Source organism: Syngnathoides biaculeatus, chromosome 6, assembly GCF_019802595.1.
Source record: "Syngnathoides biaculeatus isolate LvHL_M chromosome 6, ASM1980259v1, whole genome shotgun sequence".
Taxonomy (NCBI): Eukaryota; Metazoa; Chordata; class Actinopteri; order Syngnathiformes; family Syngnathidae; genus Syngnathoides; species Syngnathoides biaculeatus.
The window spans coordinates 14,967-36,824 of NC_084645.1; the positions used below are offsets into that span (position 1 = coordinate 14,967).

Consider the following 21,858-nt stretch of genomic DNA (forward strand, 5'->3'; position numbering starts at 1 on the left):
GAGCTCCGTAACTGTCATGGTCCTGCCGGTCCAGCCCTGGCTGTGCGGGTGTCCGCGAGGTCGCGGTGATTGGGAGGCACACACCTGCTGGCTGATTGGCCCCGGTGTACATAGGACCATGGGGACGACTGGTCAGGTGCGAGATCGTTGCGGTTCATGCCCCCGTTCCAGCACTCCTGTATCCCTGATCGTCAACCCGTGTGTACCGACCTCCGCCTGTTCTCCGACCGACCCCGTAAGCCTGACTCCTTTGATACTCCTGCCTGCTTTGATCGATCTCCCGTGTACCGACTCCTGCCTGCCCGCTGACCTGCTCTCTACGCCCGACGTCCTGACTCCCGCTGCTGCACCTGACTGCATGCCCGATCCCCGACTTTGGAACAATAAACGTTTTTCCCGAATTACCTCTGAGTCTCCTGACTCCTGCATTTGGGTCCTACGTCCGTATCGGTGGGTCATGACAGTAACATCCGTGCAACATTCTTCGTTGACATCAAAGCATATTCCACCGCCTTTCGTTTTCCCCGCTAGCATACATTTAAGAGATTCTTCGTGATTTCTGTCACATCGAGGAGAGTAAAAGCTCTATGGCACAATACTGCGCCTTTGTGACGAAGACCCGAGTCCCATGATGTGTGGATGCCAGGTAGCCTCGTAGTCAGTCTGGGCTTGATGTGCTGTCGGTCGCGTCTTCAATAAATGCAGTTAGAAACATAATGCCGTCCACCTCGCGTATGTATGAGTAACGGAGCTCAGGGATGGAAAATGGTCGCCGTTCGAGGCAGCCACATCACGTGAAAACAACCCATATGAACATCGATGACTTATTTGGAGGACTCATTTGTGTATATTCAGATTGAGCAAAAGGACTTACTGTAAGAATAGTAATCACAGTTAAAATCAAGATTTTTCCGGATACCACACAGATAAGTACTGTAAAAATCCTTTATTGACATTCACAACAATCCATTGGACATCTTCCCATTGTCGATGTGATAGTGACAAGGAATAACGTTCTCTTGTAATTTATGTTGTTCAATCTCAAATTAAGTTAACCATCCAGAATAGAATTAATGAGAAAAACTAATTAGAAATACCGTTTTGCTTTAATGTTGAAGATCTCAATTCGGGCCTTTGGTCAGAAAATATTTTGAACATGTTCCCAAAACGGTGGCACTCAAAATCTCTGCAAAGGAGAACTCTCTTTCTCTCACTCTGTCGCTTTGTCATTGAGTTCGCGCATGCGCGTAGCGTCAAGCAGGTGAACTTTTCAAGTGCGGCCCTGAGCCGCCAGGGGGTGGGAAAAAAAGTTCGGGGGATGCCCCTGATGCGCACGTGACCAAATGATTGGTGGGAAAATAGTTTCTTTGATGAACTGACCATTTTGCTGCTCTCTGATGGGATCCATCTTATTTTTGCCCTGCACTCAACTGATGCAGTCATTTGTGAGCCTCTCTCGCTGAGACAAGACGCTGGCGCGTTCGGAGGAAGGAAAACTCGTTTCTTGCCGTGACCGAGAGACCCTCCAAATGATGCCGACCCAGCGACACTTGTTGCGGCCCAACTCCAACCTTGGAATTGCGACCACGTTGATGTTGCGTCCGAATCCGGTCCCGGAAGGTGTCTTCGGGTTACCGCAGCCGGCCGTGGCCCCAGCCGTTAAGCCCGAGATGCAGCCACGACTCGCCGGTTCTGTTACCGGCTCAGACTACATAATTGTAGCCCGTTTTATATATATATATATATATATATGAAGAGTTCAGATATATGTATATATCTGCTTTTGCTTCTGAACTCTTCATAGTAAGTTTCTTTCGGCTTGTCCCGCCAGGGGTCGCGACTGCGCGACCTCACAGATGGACGCTCATATTTGTTTGGCAGTTTTTACGCCAAATGCCATTCGTGACGCAACTCCTCTTGAGGAGTCGAGGCCCCAGTGAGATACGAACTCACGACCCCTGGTTTACCAAACAAATGCTCTATGGGTCCTCCGTCTGAACTCTTCATAAACTGCATATAAATGAACCCTTTTTTTAATGTCATTTTCAAAATGATTATGCTAATTGTGCAATCTTTCTACAACCAGCAGAGGGACCACTTCCCCTCTTAAAATCAAAATTGATTAGGTTGCTTCATTCGAGTGCAACAAAACAAGTACCCATTTGAAGAAAAAAACGCATGAAAAGTCTTCCTTGTCCAACAACGTACATAATGTACGTGTAAAAAAATCAGGTGTTGAGTCTAGAATGAAATTGAATTCAAAAACGTCATTTTCATGAGGTTAAGTTGCCAAAAGGTACAATGGATATAAACTGTATCTTGCTTCTTTCTGTATTAAATAGAAACTATCTTGCTTCTCGATTAAAAGAGCTTAAGCTTGAAATTTAATAGAAAATAAGAGTCATTCCACATTTGTGAACTTTAATTACATTTACATGAATAACTCAATGTTTTTTTTTTTTTTTGTTTTTTGTTTTTTTTTAAGGCCAGAGTGTTACAATTTGTCTATAGTGGAGGTAAGGAAACAATTCCAATGGTAACATAAATGTGCTTGTTTTCTCAAATGGGTCGGCCTCTCTCTTCCAGGCATCATCAACAGAGAGGCGTTAGACAGAAGAGGGGACGACATGGCCTTCGTCAGCAATGTGGCCAGGCTCGAGTTTGCAGACGGGGCCACCAACTGGGGTCGGGTCGCCAGCCTGCTGGCTTTCGCCGCCGTGCTGTCTCAGGCCTTGAAGGAGATGCGGCGGGAGGGGTGTGTGGCGCTCGTGGCCCAGGAGGTGTCCACCTACCTGCTGTCGCATCAGCGCACCTGGCTCGTGCAGCACAACGCATGGGTGACCAATGCGCCAAACGCGTACTGCGTAATTTCTGAACACTAAGATATCAACTTATCATATTCTATCTTCTTCCTCATCAGAACGGCTTTGCAGAATTCTTCGAGGAAAATGACGTGGAGTCGAGAATGAGGATCGTCCTCGCCGCCTTCGGCGGTTTGGCCTGCATCTTGGCGTCGGTGCTCAGTTTGCTCCGTTGAACTCTGAGGACCGTTTGGCGTATCAGAATCCCAAGCAACAACTTCACAAAGATTAAGTGATATGGACCATTTTTGTAGTTTGATCAACAATGGGAAAGACACACGCACAAAAACCAAATGTCATTTTTTTAATGTCAATATGTCTCCTGTGCTGAAACAGCGCAGTTCATGTTGTATTTTCATAGTTATTGATGATGTCAATTTTACGTGTATGTACAGTATTACAAAATGTCTAATAAACCTTATACAAATATGAATTGTATGTGTTTGCACTCTGCTTCTTTTTAAATCACCATTGGAATGAATGAGTAAATACTCATGTGCGTCGATGTAATGTTCTCATGTCAAGAGCTTTCCTCTAGAAAGCATGAAATGACTCATGTAACAGTCATACTTCATGAAATGAAATAATATTTAAAAAAAAAAAAGAAATTTAGTATGTTAACCACAAAAAAATCAGTCGGAATGGAATCATCCGTTAGTTCACAGCATGTCAGAATGTTGCCATATGATTTTTAATCTCACACCTTGAAAAATCTATGGACCGTGGGGTTGAAGAAGAAGCCGGAAGTGATGTATTGTGGAGACACCTTCAGCAACAGGATCAAGTGTATTTACCTATTGTATCGGCAAGAAATTAGCTGTTTTCTTCTGCATTTCGGCTCGTTGTGTTGCTGGAACACTCGGGAGGATGGATTCACTCTTCACATTTCCAAGAGACCAAATTCGGCGTGAAAAATGTATTGCGCAGGTGCAAAGGATGTGAGCTTTGTGGGTTCCAAATAACAGGTAGGTGTGTATAAAATATAATAGTTGGGGGGGGGGCACTTGCACTATAACAAACTGTGAAAAAGAAATACAACAATTCAAATGTTATCAAATGGGACAACATCAACGCTATTACACACATAAAACTACAAAGAGATGCAGACACGCTCACACTCGACACTATATGAAATGAACTATTACATCACACAAACAAACATACAAAACAATATGTCAACACCATTCAATCAAAAAAGAAGGGGTAAAGCATCAAGGGGTTACTACAAATATTTTTACAATAATTAACACAATTGGAGCCATGGGGATATTGTTACAGGAAAAGATTGGGAAAAAAACACTAACAGTGGCAATTCGGAGTTTTCAGTGTTATCGTAGCAGTAGACAACTGCCGGAACCGTTTCCGTATTTACTTATTACCGGTATTGTGGAAAAGACCATTAAAAAAAAAAGCGTCATACAATCGGATGGTTTCTGCTTGAAAACCAGATTACGGATTGTGGATTACGGAGTTACAGTAATTAGCAGTTTTTGGGCACGTCACAATTTGTGGACACGCTCACATTTCCGTGTCAGGTTTCAGGACATTTCAAAATCTCCGACTCACTCAAAATTATATTTTAACGGAACATGTGTTATGAATTTGCCGCACATCGTATATATGACAAAGTGCTTCTCAACCTCCACAGTTTGGTTGATCTATTTTGATAATCCGTTCCAGTGCGCCTTGGTAGGTTTTTATGATGCATTCAAGAGGAGCTCGGAAATTTACGCAAAGATATGTTAAACGTTGTTACAATTATTTTTCATGGCTGTGAAATTGTATTTAGGAGGCAGGGGGCGTAACCAGTACTTTAGTGCCTCTGATTGTGGTGAAACTTGAGCAACTTTTGTCTCAAAATCAACCTCACTTTTGGATGAGCAGTATCTCCGATGCACACGCAAAGAGGAATGCTTTTCACCCAACGTTTACTTTTATCGACGAAACGAAAAATAAACATAAAAATCAAAGGGACACCAAGGTCAAGAGGGCAGATGTCGTTGCCCCCCCCCTTCACCTCGCACATCCCCTTTTGATGTCTTTGATAATTGCATGACAACAGTTTAAATGAATAAATAAGTTAAACTTCACACATTTAACACATTTGGGCACGATGAACAGGTAAGGGAAGCATCACCAACTTGTCTCATGCTCATTACCAAATGAAAACATTTCGACAATCTTGAACATAAAACGATGAATTACAAAGTAGACAAATATGAATGATTACATGTACTAGAAATCCATTTTACTGAATCTTGTAGTGTAAACTGCAATGTGAAACGCTGCACCGCTGAAGTCTAAATTAAAACATGACGCAATAAAATACTCTAGTTACTATAAGTGAATGAATCTGTGAATGGAACTTGCTGTGGCCTGGTTCATATCCCGTATTTTAAAGTGAAGTAGTAGTGCCCTCAATTAATCTTGGACACGTATTTCACAAATGTACAACATAAATAACACTTGTACGTGTAGGATAAAGACGACATAGATGTAGCAAGCCAGTGAAGCTTCAGTCATGACAAAACACATTTCAGTTGCATCAGCCGAGCGAGCCTTTCAGTGCAGGGGAGTGGCGGGCCCAGTAAAGAGTGACAGTCAGTCTGACCAATGAAAATCGAGATTTGCGTTAAGTTAGTTCGTGTGGACCAATCGTCACTCGGTTGGGGCGTGTACAACAGCGGTGGGCTTTCCTTGTGGTGCAGCAGCGTGGACACCTGAGCAGTGTGTTCGGCATCCGAAAACTGACGGGTTTTTCGGCTTCGGCGGATTCTGTGAGTATTCATCTTTGCCACGGGGGCTTCTGAAATCATAAAAACACGTTCTGATACTCGGGAAGTCCTCCGAGTCGGACATGTTTGTCTGAAATGTCGGCATTAGCTTGCAGTGAGCTAGCCGGTCCGGCTAACACCGAGCTAGCAGTCTTCTTTGGCCAGCAGCAGCAATCAGTTGAGCGGCTTCCGTGCGGTGGCGCACCGCTTAGCACGAACACTTTGACACTTTCAGCAAGCTAACTAACGATTAATGATAATGCTGAGTGTATTGCATTTTACCAAGCAGGTGTACTAACTGGTGGAAAGAAGAGAATCCCATTTCATCTCTCATTTTGGTTGTCACCTTATCAGGTCCACACGTTCCTTGTTTTAACATTTTCCCAACATTGTCGATGACTGGCCCGTTTTGTTTGGTGCAAAAGTTTCCATGCCAGTACCTCAACTAATGAATCAGCAGCCGGCGTTGTTAGCCTCGATGTGGTCTAGTAGTCAGGTGCATGTCTGGGCTGTTTACTTTTTGTCTGTGGGCCCCAGAGAGCTTGCAGGCTTCTGCTGCGTTGCTGCACAACATATGAATGAATATTCTACACTCCCGGGAACACCGCTCGTAATGCCTTTTATTTAGGGAGCGTGGCCAGGTCATTATGACGTATAATGGGTACAATGTTTTAGTTCCCTTCGGTAGTTGTGGGCTCACGTTGCTTTTGAACTGCAGCTGGCCTACACACTTACTTTGATTGAGCTGTGCCAATGCAAGAGATGTCTGAGTCCCTTGGTTTTGGAACCTTGGAATGCATATGAGATAGAGAGTCCATACAGTTTTTCTCTGTCTTTTTGTCAAATATATGTTTTTTAAAATAAAGATTATTTATTTTGGATTGTTTTTTTTTTTGGTGTGTGTCTCTGTAGCTGAAATATATAATATATGTTTTTGACATCCTGTTCAAGGTCATGTTAAATGTTGTCTGATGTTAAAGAAAGGCACTCTTCAGCATCTGGCCAGTGGCTTCACCTGCCTCACTAGATTCCAGAGCACCTGGTAGTTAGTGAAAAGCGCCGAAGGCTAATAGGTAGGTGTCAATGCCTCGGAAGAAGCTTGTCTGAACCTATAACTCATTGACTGCAGGTGGGAATCTCTTAAGTATCACAGGAAAATGGTCATGCTCAATGGACTACATTTATAACGTGCTTTACCTACACAATCACAGTGGCCAAAGCACTTGAGCTTCACATTAGCCTCACATTTGCACATGCATTCATACAGCAATTTAAACATCTTTAAAGATTCAGTGGAAGAGTTGATGTAAATCAGTGCTGCAAGGAAAACTGACAAAATCTAAAAGTAATTCGGATCAGTGGACCTACAGTTTGTTAAAAAAAAGTATTCTTTCTGGTTTCTTGTCTAATTCCTCGAGCTATTAAGGGAAAACATTTCTTATTTCACTATGTACTAAGTGTAATTTTCCCACTTTCTTATAACTTGTAATGTTCTTCATTCTAGAAAGCTGATTCAGAATGGATTCTTCTTTGAGTGCTGCTCAAATCCGCCAGAAGTTCATCGACTTCTTCAATCGCTATGAGCATCAGTATGTGCATTCGTCATCCACCATCCCGCTGGATGACCCCACGCTGCTATTCGCCAACGCCGGCATGAATCAGGTGACCTCCCTGTGCCTTGTCACCATACCGTCGCACTCTGTTCAAAAGCTGTCCTCATTAAGACACTTGAACATATCTCGGGGTCTTTTAGTTCAAGCCCATCTTCCTCAACACTATTGACCCATCCCACCCCATGGCAAGACTGCGTCGCGCGGCAAACACCCAAAAGTGCATCCGTGCAGGAGGAAAACACAACGACCTGGACGACGTGGGTAAAGACGTTTACCATCACACCTTCTTCGAGATGCTGGGGTCCTGGTCCTTCGGGGACTACTTCAAGGTAGGATGGTGTTAATACATTCTACAACCTCTTTGGGATTAAATATTCAATGGCAATAGCAGCCCTATCACAAGAGGGCCTTGTCCTTGAGTTAGATTGGACACATAAACCCTGCCCCATAATTCCTATTTTGAATGGATGAATCTTTAGTTTAAAGGCTACCTATCTCAGTTTACTGCCATTTAATTTCTGGAGAAACTTTGATTGTATTCCTCTCTCATCCGTATCCTGTTCTGTGTATGCTGCAGCATCTGGCCTGCAAGATGGCCTTGGAGCTGTTGACCGAGGAGTTTGGCATTTCCATTGACCGCCTGTATGTCACCTACTTCGGTGGCAATGATGACGCAGGCCTGGAGGCTGACTTGGAGTGCAAAGAAATCTGGATGGCTCTAGGGTGAGTGAAGTTAGTGGATCTAGTTTTACTTTTATGTGATGTGTGGATGAATTCAAAACAAAGTCTACGCCAAGCGAAAGCTTTTTCTGTCGACTATTGCCTCTAATTTAGTTAGCCTTCTTCACACATGCTAACACATGGATCTCGTTTAATGTGTGTCCTGATTTTGAGACACACAAAAATGAGCAGGGACGCATAAAACAATTTGTCCAACAACACACAGCATGCCTTACCGATGCATATGTGTGTGTGTGTGTCCTAAACCAAACAATTAGGAGAATAAACTTAAAATGCTGTGTCATATACCAATGATTTATCAATTATCTCTGTTGAAGCAAAGAAGAGCACAAATGGGGGAAATAAAATCTTTAAAGGGGAAATCCAGTGCAACATAAGTGCGTAAGCAAAGGGCCCCGGGAGCTCCGGGCTGGCAGCCACGGATGGTTCTTCAGACGGGAATGACGCGGAGTCTGACGACCGAGCGCCGAGGGCGGGCCGCGAGCCGAGCTTCCAAGCGGCGGGCCGCGAGCCGAGTTTCCAAGCGGCGGAGGCCATTAGCCCTGGACGTTCACTCGTCAGACTCCGCGTCATTCCCGTCTGAAGAACCATCCGTGGCTGCTGGCCCGGAGCTCCTGGGGACCTTTGTTTACACACTTATGTCGCGCAAAGGCCTCCGAGTAGTCAAGACTCCGCGTCCTTCTGCCTGAAGAACCATCCGAATATTCAACACTAATTACAGTCACAGGTTCAAATCTGTATGGAAGTATTACTCCGCCTCGATCAACTGATACTGGGATTTTTTTTCATCAGATGAGGATGAATACAAGAAATTGGCACTGGGCATAAATGGTGTCCCATGTAATAGAGCCTTTGTTGCGGCACGGTACACGTCAACATCCGCGCATGTAGGTCATGTGACTTGTGAAAATGCCAGCGCCCCTGAAAATTTGTAACTTGATTAAAAAAAATCTTCTCAAAACACTTTTAAATGAGAGAGGATTTAACATTACATTTTCAAAATAGAGTACATATTAGATGACCTATTGGATACACTGTTCATGCAAAGCACTGTATTTCCCCTTTAATCGAGTACTGCTCTCTCGGTGCCTGTTTTCTTTCTGTCAGGATGGACGAAGCTCGCATCCTGCCAGGCAGTATGAAGGATAACTTCTGGGAGATGGGAGACACTGGCCCCTGTGGTCCTTGCAGTGAGATCCACTACGACCGCATTGGCGGCAGAGACGCCTCCCACCTGGTGAACATGGATGACCCCAACGTTCTGGAGGTCTGGAACCTGGTGTTCATTCAGTTCAACAGGTAGCGTGTGTAAAAAGCGAAAACGGCTTCACGGGCAAATTTCACTTCGAGACACGTGTAGAGACTTTTTGCCGTTCTTGTCAGAGAGTCTGAGACGGTGCTGAAGCCGCTGCCGAAGAAGAGTATTGACACAGGGATGGGTCTGGAGCGCTTAGTGTCTGTACTGCAGAACAAGATGTCCAATTATGACACTGACCTCTTTATTCCATATTTTGAAGCTATTGAAAAGGTATGAGAAACATTTAGAATTATGCATTGAACTGTTGAATTTTTTTTTTTAACTAAATAGTGTACTATAATACATTGACATATGAGTTCCCAAACTTCAAGGTGAAGTGCCATCACTCAAGCAATGTAAATTCGTGTTTGTTTCAGGGTACTGGTGCTCGGCCGTACACCGGCAAAGTAGGCGCCGAGGATGCCGACGGTGTTGACATGGCGTACCGCGTGCTGGCTGATCACGCTCGCACCATCACCATCGCCCTTTCAGATGGTGGGCGGCCTGACAACACCGGAAGAGGGTACGAATTTATGGGTCTGCATTTGACATTATTAGTCCGACGTTATGGTGGAGAATGAGGCCATGTGCCATTGGCAAATATTTGATTTGTGTTTTCCGTTCTTTCTAGCTACGTTCTGCGCAGAATCCTGCGTCGTGCTGTACGTTATTCCCATGAGAAGTTGGGCGCTCAGAGAGGTTTTTTCGCCTCTCTGGTGGATGTGGTGGTCAATTCTCTGGTGAGATTTTTTTTTTTTATTTTTTTTACTTCCCTTCATTGTATGGTAGGCAATACATCCCTTGAAAGTTGTGGACGTTCAGGAACGGTGACAAATTTCTGCCCATTTTGGAAAGATGGCCAGAATCTTGAGCACCACATGAAATAAAAAGCTGAATTAAATGACAGAAGGTTACGAATGTAGATATTCTTAAATTGATCTGTAGATTAAAGATGCTATTCAGCTCCAACCTGTCAGACCGCATTCTCTTTCTGGCAGTGTGTGAAGCGTTTGAGAAATGATAGCTTAATATGCCTGTTCTCAAACTGGATTTCTTATTCTCTTTCCTCTGGTTTCTCCACACCACATTTATCTTTCCGATTATTCTTGTCCACTGTTCTCGCCAACCTTTGTTCTATTCTTCAGGGTGACGCATTTCCTGAATTGAAGAAAGACCCTGAAATTGTGAAGGACATTATTAATGAGGAGGAGGCACAGTTCCTCAAAACTCTCAGCAGGGGGCGACGTATCCTCGATAGGAAAATCATGAGTATGGGAGACTGTAAAACCATCCCAGGTGAGATGCAATTTCCCACCTCATGACTTCCTCCAGCTGCGTGTGCGCTTGCAGAGAACGTTCAACAGGACTTTTCTCCATCTTTATATCCAGGTGACACCGCATGGCTGTTGTACGACACGTATGGCTTCCCTCTGGACTTGACCTCCCTCATCGCGGAGGAGAAAGGCATGGTGGTGGACTTAGCCTCCTTTGAGGAGGAGAAGAAGGCTGCACAGGTAAGGAAAATGAAGAAGGGAACTTTCTGACGTGTAGTCACAATCTGCCTTTAACTTGTGGCCCAGAATTTTGGTTACAACCCATAAACAGACATGTGCTTTTTCCGTTTATAGGCAGGATTCCGTCTTTTTAAATTGCATGGATTAAAAAAAAGAATTCCAGACCAGTGTGTTACACTGGTTACTAACTATGTAACTATCGGCAGAAGTGACGATGACGTCAAGGACAGAGGACGCGACTAATATGGCGACCACTTGGATGTCGAGGGACACTCAATTGCGCAACTTTGTGCATGGATGTCGCGCTCTCCACTCCCTTTTTTTTTTTTTTGTATAGACATTGAAGTGAATACTGTTATATGTATTTTTCATTACAATATCTATTTTAGAATGTTTATAGGAATGTCAATCCCACTTTAAAATTCCACCTTGGCACAGCCCGATTGAGGAATAACGCACAGACAATACAGTGCACAAAAAGTTAATTCTATATTTTAAGGCAACATAACATTAACCTTAAACTGTTTGGGAGCATCATTTAGCTTTCACCACGCATTGCTAAAGATATTCCACAAGAAATAATTCAGTTTTACACTAAGAAAAACAGACAGGGATATCATTGTGGGTTAAAAAAAATTGAAACAAAGTTGGAAGTGACCTTTCTAATTTATACTTATAGTTGGCTTGGTTTGGTTAGCAATGTATTTTTTTTGTTTGTTTGACATTTTCATTGTAGGTTTGCAAAAACACAAAATAGTTCTTAAAAATATTCTGATGGGAATGTAAATGCTGTAATCTGAATTTTTAATGAGCCATGTCGCTTCAATGGATGACACTGATCTGAACACAGTGCATATGTCTGATGTTGCTCACAGTGGTCAAAGGGGGCGCTCACGGGCTTAGTATGTTTGCTCAAACGAGGTGAGAGGTTAGAAGCAATTGTAAAAACGTCTGTATTATTTACTGATAACAAAATGTGACGTTAATAATTATTGTCAAATTCATGTGTTTCAATCATTTACAAAGACAAGAATTAAAATGTTTTTGAATGGATACGATTTACAGGCTATGAAAGCACGCTTGCATACCATGACGCAAATCTGAATTCGATTTAGTTTCACTTCTCGTAGTTTACTTAGTTGAATTTGTATTTGAATTTGTAATTTTTTTGGGGGGGTAAAGGTATGCACCTAAATAATGAACGATCATATTGTGCAGAAGTACTAGATATATTTCATTCATAATACAATTTTTAACACTTACACGTTAAAATTGATCATGCTTGCAGCCCCACACCCTCAGCTATTTTTTTCTTTTTTTCATTCAGTCAAATCACATGCCTGCATAAAGTGGTTGTTATCCATTCCCTATGTGCTGCTGTTGTATACAGCAACGTGGTGGATGAAAATGTACAAATAAGTCAGCGCCGAGGTACTCTTGAGCAAGTTAACAGATATGCTGTGGCTGTGTACATCCCTTCATGCTGGCATGCAAGTTTAAAAATGAGTTTATCCTTCAGGGATCAACCTCATTCCAAGTGTACTAAAACATTTCTTAACTCAGCCAAAACAGATGAAGTTCGTCTTTAAAAAAAGCCATCAGGACTCACCTTGCATGCATTTAATATTAATACACTACAAAACACTTTGCCAGATGATTACATTCATATGTTTTGGCAAGTTTACGTGTGCAAGAGCTGCCTATGAAATATTGATAAAGTTGGTTTTGATAGTTTTTAACTTTTTGTTTTTCCCTTTTATTATTTGACCTAGAATTTTGAGGATTTTTATTTATTTATCGTAACAAGGCTTTGTATATGTGTTTTTTGTGTTGTGTTAGTTGAAGTCCCAGGGTAAAGGTGCCGGGGATGTGGACCACATCATGTTGGACATCTATGCCATTGAAGAGCTGAGAAATAAGAATATTCCCGCCACAGATGATTCTCCCAAATACAAATACAGTTCTGATGAAAATGGCAACTACGGTACTAAAACGCTCAAATACACACAGCAGCCAGCGTTTTGCACCCTTCATTTTTTTGCCATGTCGTAGAGTTCCAGCAGACTTCAGCCACGGTGTTGGCCCTGCGCCACGACCGCGCCTTCTGCGCCGAAGTGACCACGGGTCAGAAATGCGGCGTGTTGCTGGATCGGACGTCTTTCTACGCCGAGCAGGGTGGCCAGACGTTTGACGAGGGCTACTTACTTCGAGAGGATGATAACACGGAGGATGTAAGTGCAGTTATATGCTTGTGTGTTTTGGACACTTCATTAGCGATCAATGCTGTCATGAGATCAATTTCAGTTTTCTTTTTGTGCAGCGTCGTACTTACAGATGTCACTAATGTATTTATCTTTGGGTCCCTTGAAACACAATATATATATTTTATATTGATATCAGGGTTCGCCGTGTCCCTTCGCCACCTCGTTGGCGGAAACGGGATGTGGCGAAGAGAATTTTGTCCAAAATTGCCTGCGTCAAAAGTCAAAACCCCTTCCTGATAAAAGGTAAAGTGAGTGCGCCCGCTGGCGGTAACGCTGGTCTAAGCCAGGATGTAGCGAGCTAGTCCTTTGTGGCGCCAACGAAACCAGAGTCATGACTCCTCTTGCGAATCTTTGAACACATTGTCCTACTTTTGAAAATTGATTACAATTATCTGACAGCTAAAGTAAGCCTCCTAACATTTACTGCAAAAGATTTAGAAAAGTAATGTTTATCATGAACTAAAAAGTTTGAATTTCAGGACATTGTGCAAAAGGTCTGTAAGAGCCTCTGGAGGATTATCAAAAAAAAGTAGATCATCTCAACACTCTTATATGAATTGACAAGAACATTAAATAAAATTTAATATAGTTTACCATTTGAACCACTTTTGTACGGATATGTTTGTAATAAAGTATCACTATTGTCACTCCATCTTCTATCTATACTCGTCTGACAAGGCAGTGTTACTACTACTGATGAACATCATTATACAGCAGGGGTGTCAAACTCATTTCACATTGTGTGCCACATATGGCCTCGGTAGATGTCAAGTGGGCCGGACCATTAAAATTATACCATACCCTGCTATAAATAACCAAAATATCATGTCTTTCCTTTGTTTTGGTATAAAGATGCACAACAGGGTTAGGGTTGCAAACACACCAAGTACAAAGGTTTAACATGCGTTTCTATAAATAAATACGACATGGTCCATTTTTCATTGAAAATTCTTCACTCCGTACCTACTTTTCTCCGTTTGGATAATGGCATTTTGGCTAATGAGGGTGTAGGGGAGGGGTAGAGACCGGGGTAAAAACAAAGTCGTCTGTTCTTATATTAGTTCATCCTAACATTTAGGGCTGGCTGACGGGATAGAGATTTTTATTTGTTGGCTTTATCCACTGTTGTGTTGGTCATATTGCAGAATAATAATTGATTTCTCGTATTTAGAGAATAATGATGAACTTTCCCCCAAAAAGATTGGATGCTAAATTGGAATTAAGAGCATTTTCCCAAATCTGGTCAAGCCTAGTCCCCGTAGTCGTGGTTTTAATTGGGCCCGCATCGTAAAAGCTTAATGGCTTCATGCTCCCAGAGTGACGAGGACTGACTAAGAGTGGCTAAAGGTGGAGCCCCATAAACACATGTAGATGTTGTGGCTACACACAAGTGTGGTTTGGAGATTTTTATGTGGTTTGGACACATTTGGTAAAGAGTTTTCTCAACCCAGCAGTAATCCTGAATGTATTCCATCGATTATTATTATTAGTTTTTTTTCTGTGTGTGTTTTGCAGCGAATGGAGTTCTCTGTGACGAACACACAGGTTAGAGGAGGTTATGTTCTACATGTGGGCACCATTTATGGAACTTTGAAGGTCGGAGACCGCGTCACCTTACACGTGGATGAGGTGAGCTCTTCAGAAACTGAAAATCCGCACACAGAGGAAGAATCCTGGATGCTCTTGACCGCCCGTTCATATGCGGCCTCCAGGCCCGTCGTAGGCCCATCATGAGCAACCACACTGCAACACACATCCTCAACTTTGCTCTAAGAGGAGTTTTGGGCGAGGCAGACCAGAGGGGGTCCTTGGTGGCGTCAGACCGACTTCGCTTTGACTTTACTGCTAAAGCTGCCCTAAGCACGGGCGAGGTCCGTCGCACGGAGGAGATCGCCTGTGCTATGATAAGGGATGCCAAGGTCAGTGATTCTCATGGCTTCACAGTCAATATAGAATAACAAGATTTGTATTTTTGTTATCATAACAGTTCCCAAATCAATTCTATTTATGTAGTTCTCGAGGTATAGTAAACTACAGGTTAAGTTTCATGGCTTGGATTGTGTTGCTGCTGACTTTTTTTTAATTCAACTTTTATTTATGCTAATGTTTTAAATACAGAATTAGAACCAAAAGGTGAAATGCAGACAAAACACACGGGATAGACCAAACATATTCAAGGTCTAGCCGTGTTCAATAGGATAAAAGAAATTTGCCAGAGCCAAGAGAAAATGCACACGTGGTATGTAAGACCACATGTATGTACAGAATTTACACTTTAAAAGAAGAAAAGAGGGGGCACAGAGGATCAGCTAGTAACTCGTTGGCCTCACAGTTCTAAGGTCCCAGGTTCAATCCCGGATCTGCCTGTGTGGAGTTTGCATGTTCTTCCCGTGCCTGCGTGGGTTTTCTCCGGGCACTCCGGTTTCCTCCCACATCCCAAAAACATGCAACATTAATTGGACACTCTAAATTGCCCGTAAGTGTGATTTTGAGTGCAGCTGTTTTTCTCGATGTGCCCTGCTATTGGCTGGCAACCAGTTGAGGGTGTACCTCGCCGCCTCCCCGTTGACAGCTGGGATAGGCTCCAGCACTCCCCGCGACCCTCGTGAGGATAAGCGGCAAAGAAAATGGATGGGTGGAAAAAGAAAAGATCAGCAGGTCATCTTTGGGGGGTGGTGGGGTGGTCAACTTCTTAAAAGTGAAACAAAAAAAGCAAGTTCTCCGTCCAACCTTTGCCTCTGCGTTGTTTCAGCCTGTGTACGCCATGGACGCCTCCCTAGCTGAAGCCAAGGCCATTCAGGGTCTGCGCGCTGTGTTTGATGAGACCTACCCCGACCCCGTAAGGGTGGTGTCCATCGGCATCCCTGTTCAGGACCTGCTGGATGACCCCAACAGTCCTGCTGGTTCCCTCACCTCGATTGAGTTTTGTGGTGGAACGTGAGTAATTCCCTTGACTTGGGTACTGTGCATGATCACCAAATGTTATCCAATGCAAAGGAGGCTACAAAGTGTGGCTTTGTAGTTTTCACGCTTATAAAATATGCTCTGATTATATAAATGAGGCAGCACTGTAATCACTTGAACTTCACTTAATACTCAGCTTCCTGCTGGTGTCCTCTTCGGCCCCCTCACCTGCCTCCTGCTAACAACCATCCTGTTCCATTTTGTTATTATCAGCCATCTGCAGAACTCTGCTCACGCTGCGCCGTTTGTCATCGTCTCAGAGGAGGCCATCGCTAAGGGCATTCGTCGCATTGTTGCGGTGACAGGAAGCGAGGCCCAGAAGGTCGGAACTCATACACATATGCACGCTAAATATTCAACCATTGCTTGTTGTTTGTGGTTAGCTTGTCGACGTGATATGCTTTCTGTCGACAGCCTCACTGAATTTAAAAATGCTGTTTTTCTGAAAGAGGGCTTTTCCGACTGCGGCACACATTTTCCCATGGTCATTGAGATGGCTGTGAAATCAATTTCATACAGGTTGAACCTAACACATTTATTTTTAAGAAATAGCCTTTGAAAAGATTCTTGCAACATTGCACTATGACGAAACTCAGGATTTCAGTAAGATACGAAAGGCCAAAAAAGTTCACATTCTGCGCTTGCAGCAGAAATTGAAGATCACGACAACTTCAGCTATATAACTCAATAAAATCAAAGGTAGTGCTGGCACAGAAGCCCCCACACTGTGCTTTGTAAGTGCATGAAAGGATCACATTGTTGACTATATTGAAACTAAATTGTCTATTTTGGATGTGTGCGCAAAGACAACGTTCTGTCTTCTCAGCGGCCTGTAAAAGCTTAAGTGGATGTGCTCTTAATTATAGATACCGTCGATCCCCCCCAATCTATCCCCTATTCTCTGTTGACCATGGATTATGTAATGCAGCGTATGCTGGCTTTTAGCATGTTGCAGACGACAGGTTGGTGAAAATTTATATTGCTAGATCAAATATAAATTCTAAGTCACCGATGGTGTAGTGGTGTATTCGGCTGAATTTGGTGTGGGTTTAGTTCCCAACTCAGTGACTGAGTGCCAATGGTCGTCTTGGTCGATGTCCTGCAACTGACTGGCAACCAGTTCAGGGTGTAATTCAGCTTTCTCTTGAAGTCAGCTGGGAAAGGTGCCAGCGGCCTGCGACCTCGAACAGGATAAGCGTTATTGAGAATGGGTGGAAATATAAATTATTGCAATAATATCACAGTAAGGAGCCTCTCATAACTGCACACTAACTCAACTCAGTAGCAAAGTGAACAAATCAGAACAGTACCTATGACGCTACCTGGTGGAACCACTGGCCATTACAGGACAACATGGTAGAACGACTCATCATTACAACACAACTTTTTGGAACCACACAGCATTACAGGACAAGGTCAAATGATTGTAGTCGTGATTTTGATATGATTTGGCCAATTCTGTACCAATCTTTGCCGGGCCGGATTGAAATGATGAACAGGCCCGATGTAGCCCGCGGGCCATAGCTTGCCCACCCCTGCTCTACACAGACAACACCGACAACCATCTCATCACTAGTACAATACTTGGGCAATATAGATAATTCTTTTTCTGAACTTGGGAGTGATGTCAAGTTTGTGTTTGTTGTTCACCAGGCTCAGAGGAAAGCAGACACGCTGAACCAAGTTCTGACAGCCCTGGCAGACAAAGTCAAGCAACAAACGGTGCCCAACAAGGACGTACAAAAAGAGATTGCAGACATGACAGAGGTATGTGTGTGCATCTGTTTATCTGAATCCCTCCATTATGATGTAAGGACATGGACTTGACTTATGAGGGCTTCATTTATTTGTTTTTAATACAAATCTGTCATTTTTTGTTACAGACCAAGAGGATTTTTTTTTGCTCAGGAGAGATTAGTTTAAGTAAACCATGTTAGGAAAGGACAGTTCGGCCCTGAACTGTATTGCTGGTGTTCTGAATCAGAATGTTTTAGTAAATATCAATTGATTGAAAATATTTTAGTCTTAGCAATGCACTTAGAGCCTGGTTGTTGTTTTTCATATATATGGTGCCGTTATTTCCCATGTACAGTGCCGTAAAAAGCATTGGATCCCTTCTCAAATTCTTAAGTTTTTCCATCGTTTCCACAGTTCAAGATCATTAAAAAAATGTAAATATCTGACAAATGTAACCCAAGTGAATTTAAAATGCAGATTTTAAATTTATTTTAATATGAAAATAAAAGTATTCAGTTACCTGGCTTGATTACGTCCAGAGCTGATCAATCAAAAAAATCACTTACACAGACTTGGTCCCGACAAAATCAAGTAGGACAAAAGATCGAAAAAAGCTGCAACAAAATGATGCAAGCCAAAGAAATTCCAGAACAGTCAAGAAATCAAGCCATTGGCATCTATCAGCCTGGAAAGGGTTACAAAATGTAATATTCTTCCAAAAGTATTGGGAAGCATCCGGGTGCTTATTTGGTTGTTGTTGTTTTTTTTTTTGTTTTTTTCACCTTGGATCTCTGTCGTTTTTGCCCAATCTCTTCAATATTGTTGTATCAAGAACACTGACCTCAACTGAGGCAAGGGAGGCCTGTAGTTCTTTAGAAGTTGTCCTGAAGTTCCTTTGTGACCTCCCGGATGAGTCAGTTTTTCTCTTGGGGTAATCTTTGTAGGCCAGCCACTCATGGGAAGGTTCACCATTGTTCCATGTTTTCTCCACGAGAGGATAATGGCTCTGCCTGTGGTCCGCTGGAATCCTAAAGCAATGGCGTTTGTAACCCTTACCAGATTGATGGATGTTAATGTCTTTATTTCTCGACTGCTGTGGAATTTCTTTGGGTTGTTACTTTTTTGCAGCTTTTTGACCCACTTGATTTTGTTGGGAAACATTTTGTTTAAGTTGAAGTGATTTCTTGATTTATAACAGTCCGGAGGTAAATCAGGCTTGGGTGTGATCAGTGAAAATTAACCAATAGTTATTTACCACACGTACGTGTTGATTTAACAAGGACGTTAATTACTTTCACACACAGCCGGCGGCAAAGCACATGCTTCGTAACGTCTCTGCGAATTGTGACGTGATTGACAAACAACTGCTTTTATACAGTCGATCGGGACTGCAGTGATCTCCCAGTGGAGGAAAGACGAGATGAGGGAGACTCTAAAGGGCTTAAAGAAGACCATGGACGACCTGGACCGCTCCTACAAGGCGGACATCCAGAAGAGAGTCCTGGAGAAGACCAAGGAGGTGATCGAGAGCAACCCCAATCAAGCACTGTTGGTGATGGCGATGGAGACTGGGGCCTCAGCCAAGGTGAGGTGTATTTATTTATTTTGAAGGACTTCTTGAGACGGAAATGTTGTGAAGAGCACAATTCAAGTGACCTGCATAATCTTCAAGAAGATATTGTCACCCAGGAAGAAAGTAAAGCTATTTTAAAATTCAGTTCTCCTCTCGCCACGGAATTAAATCGGCTCATTAGTTCTAACCTTCAGACATCAGTTGCTGCCGACTTTGTAATGACCACTCACGCCTCCCGATCTCCCAGGCTCTCAATGAGTGTCTGAAGGTGCTGAAGTCCAGCTCCCCTCAGACCGCCGCCATGCTCTTCGCCGTGGATCCTGATGCCAGCAAGGTCATCTGCCTGTGTGAAGTCCCTCAGGTAAATGTGCTCACACAGCCCACCTTCACTTTTTTTTTCCACCCACACGCTGGTCTTAATGTGTATTTTGTTCACGTATTGTGAAGCACACTCAGTGATGCTAATGGGAAAGTGTTTACCGCGCAGGAAAAAGCCAACCGTGGACTGAAGGCCAACGAGTGGGTTCAGGAGTTGTGCCCCCTGATGGACGGGAAAGGAGGCGGCAAGGACATGTCGGCGCAGGCCGCTGGTCGCAACACACAATGTCTGCAGGAGGCGCTACAGATGGCCAAGCAGTTTGCAACGCTTAAGCTGGGAGAGAATTAAGATACGGGTGAAGAGGGAGGAAGAGGAGCCAGTCAAGTGTCGTGTGCTATAAATAAATGTGGTGGAAGATTGGAGCATCGGCTCACTTGCTCCTTTGAATCTGATCGGGAACGGAACGGCACTGGTTCTTGCTCCCACTTTGCCGACCGGTGGTGACCACTATTGGGAGCGGGTTGGTTAATTTTACCCCCTCAAATTGGGTCTCTGTGGAAATTACACATTTTAAATAAGTTAATGGCAACATCTCATGTCGTGCGCACATTGACAGGACGTCACAGGCAGCATAGCTGGCGTGTGATTGGATGATGTGGCGACTTTCTGTTTTGAGGATTCATTTCTAATTTGTGCAGCCCTTCTTTTTTTTCATTGCATTGTAGTCTTGTAAATGTCAAAACATCCCTGAAAGCACTTTGTCTTCCTGATATGTTCAAGGGCTGCTTCCGACTCAGAATTGACCAACTGGCGTTGCTTTAGCTCCGCCTCATTTTTAGGAAACTTTGTGTCAGCTGTCAAAACTCGGGTCCATGGCACGGTGCATCAAGTGTGAGTCAGATGATTGGTTCAACTGTAGCTCTGTCATTGTTTGTAATATTAAAAAACCATTATGTCACACATTCTAACGGTCTAATCTAGTAAATGAATGACTTTGTCCTGTGTAAATTATCACGTTCTGCTTTCGGGATAGGTAATTTCATTTCTTTATCACGTTAATGCACAGTATTTCAATTGTATCATAGCCGTTCCATGGAGAAGACATTATGGGATTGGAATAAATTTGTTCTGCCTTGTCCTGCGTCTACACTTTTTTTTTTTAATATCTATTTAATATGCTGATCAATATTCTGTCTATACTGAACACATTTGGAAATGTTAACTTCTGATTGCTCGCACTTGAAAGGTGATGCGGAGGAAATTTCTGAAAGCTTAAGTTAATCATGTTAGAACTTTGATCATTTGTGTAATTGTGTAATTATTCAGAATATTTTGAAAGTACAGTACAGTACAGTGGAACCTTGCAATTTAAACGTCTCGGTAGGTCTACAAATAGGTTTTCGACCCCCCCCAAAAAAAAACCGCGTAAAAAATGTATGGATGCATCTTACGGGCAGAGCGCTTGTTTGAGGTCCAGGGTTCAATCCCCAGTGCCTTAGCTTTGGTGACGTTCTGGTGCCAGCCGTCACGTCAACATATACGAGGGGGATGTAGCTCAGGTGCTACCTGATTAAATCCTCAAAGTTGGTTGAACTCATGTTTTGAGTACGGCATGTGGTAAGAAAGTGAAGAAACGGGTCCAAGCGGGGTGGAACAGTTGGCGGAAGGCGTCTGGTGTTCTATGTGACAGAAGAGTCTCCGCAAAGTTTATAAAACAGTGGTGAGGCTGGCCATGATGTACGGATAAGAGACGGTGGCCCTGGAGAAACAACAGGAAGCAGAACTTGTGGAAGCAGAAATGAAGATGCTGAGGTTCTCGCTCAGATTCAGCAGATTGGGTAGGATTAGAGACGAGCCCATTAGAGGGACAGCCAAAGTTGGATGTTTTGTAGACAAGATTCGAGAGAGCAGACTTCGATGGTTTGGACATGTCGAGAGGCGAGAGACTGAGTATATTGGCGGAAGGGTGCTGAGGATGGAGCTGCCAGGCAAAAGAGCGAGAGGAAGACAAAAGAAAAGGTTGACGGATGTTCTGAGGGAGGACAGTGGGTGTTAGAGATGAGGATACACGAGATAGGCTAAAACAGAAAAAGATGACCTGCCGAAAGAAAAAGAAGAATGAAAAGTGTGCCAAATGTTGCGTTTGGCAATTTAGAGTGTCCAATTAATCTTGCATGTTTTTAGGATGTGGGAGGAAACCG

The 21,858-nt window shown here is 43.2% G+C and overlaps 2 protein-coding genes across 4 annotated transcripts; both read left to right on the forward strand.

Annotated features, from left to right (window-relative positions):
* The first annotated feature begins 1,321 nt into the window (after nt 1-1,321).
* Nucleotides 1,322-3,168, forward strand: LOC133502317 (induced myeloid leukemia cell differentiation protein Mcl-1 homolog). The gene is made up of 3 exons (XM_061822982.1): nt 1,322-1,689; nt 2,587-2,837; nt 2,921-3,168. Exons 1-3 carry the CDS (start codon nt 1,530-1,532, stop codon nt 3,035-3,037), a joined length of 528 nt encoding a protein of 175 aa, XP_061678966.1. The 5' UTR covers nt 1,322-1,529; the 3' UTR covers nt 3,038-3,168.
* Nucleotides 3,169-5,497: 2,329 nt separating this feature from the next.
* On the forward strand, nt 5,498-20,794 carry aars1 (alanyl-tRNA synthetase 1). Of its 3 annotated transcripts, none has more exons than XM_061822904.1 (21): nt 5,513-5,638; nt 6,616-6,708; nt 7,140-7,297; nt 7,389-7,577; nt 7,826-7,971; nt 9,097-9,288; nt 9,373-9,517; nt 9,664-9,809; nt 9,918-10,026; nt 10,432-10,582; nt 10,676-10,800; nt 12,640-12,784; nt 12,853-13,031; nt 14,580-14,693; nt 14,777-14,983; nt 15,817-16,001; nt 16,242-16,350; nt 17,682-17,795; nt 19,144-19,350; nt 19,586-19,699; nt 19,826-20,794. In XM_061822904.1, the coding sequence occupies exons 3-21, from the start codon at nt 7,154-7,156 to the stop codon at nt 20,003-20,005; spliced, it is 2,901 nt and encodes a 966-aa protein (XP_061678888.1). In that variant the 5' UTR covers nt 5,513-5,638; nt 6,616-6,708; nt 7,140-7,153; the 3' UTR covers nt 20,006-20,794. The 3 variants fall into 3 exon arrangements, with proteins under 3 accessions (XP_061678886.1, XP_061678888.1, XP_061678887.1); XM_061822903.1 differs by having other exon boundaries at nt 5,516-5,638; nt 6,587-6,708; XM_061822902.1 differs by lacking the exon at nt 6,616-6,708 and having other exon boundaries at nt 5,498-5,638.
* The last annotated feature ends 1,064 nt before the right edge of the window (nt 20,795-21,858 follow it).

What these genes read in the sequence shown, in the direction of transcription:
- LOC133502317 (XM_061822982.1), top strand. Translation starts at nt 1,530, where the DNA reads ATGATGCCGACCCAGCGACACTTGTTGCGGCCCAACTCCAACCTTGGA. An exon ending in GATGCAGCCACGACTCGCCG is followed by an intron (nt 1,690 to 2,586) that starts GTTCTGTTACCG and finishes TCTCTCTTCCAG; the next exon opens with GCATCATCAACAGAGAGGCG. An exon ending in TCGTGCAGCACAACGCATGG is followed by an intron (nt 2,838 to 2,920) that starts GTGACCAATGCG and finishes CTTCCTCATCAG; the next exon opens with AACGGCTTTGCAGAATTCTT.
- aars1 (XM_061822902.1), top strand. Translation starts at nt 7,154, where the DNA reads ATGGATTCTTCTTTGAGTGCTGCTCAAATCCGCCAGAAGTTCATCGAC. An exon ending in TGATGAAAATGGCAACTACG is followed by an intron (nt 12,785 to 12,852) that starts GTACTAAAACGC and finishes GCCATGTCGTAG; the next exon opens with AGTTCCAGCAGACTTCAGCC. An exon ending in TCACCTTACACGTGGATGAG is followed by an intron (nt 14,694 to 14,776) that starts GTGAGCTCTTCA and finishes TGCGGCCTCCAG; the next exon opens with GCCCGTCGTAGGCCCATCAT.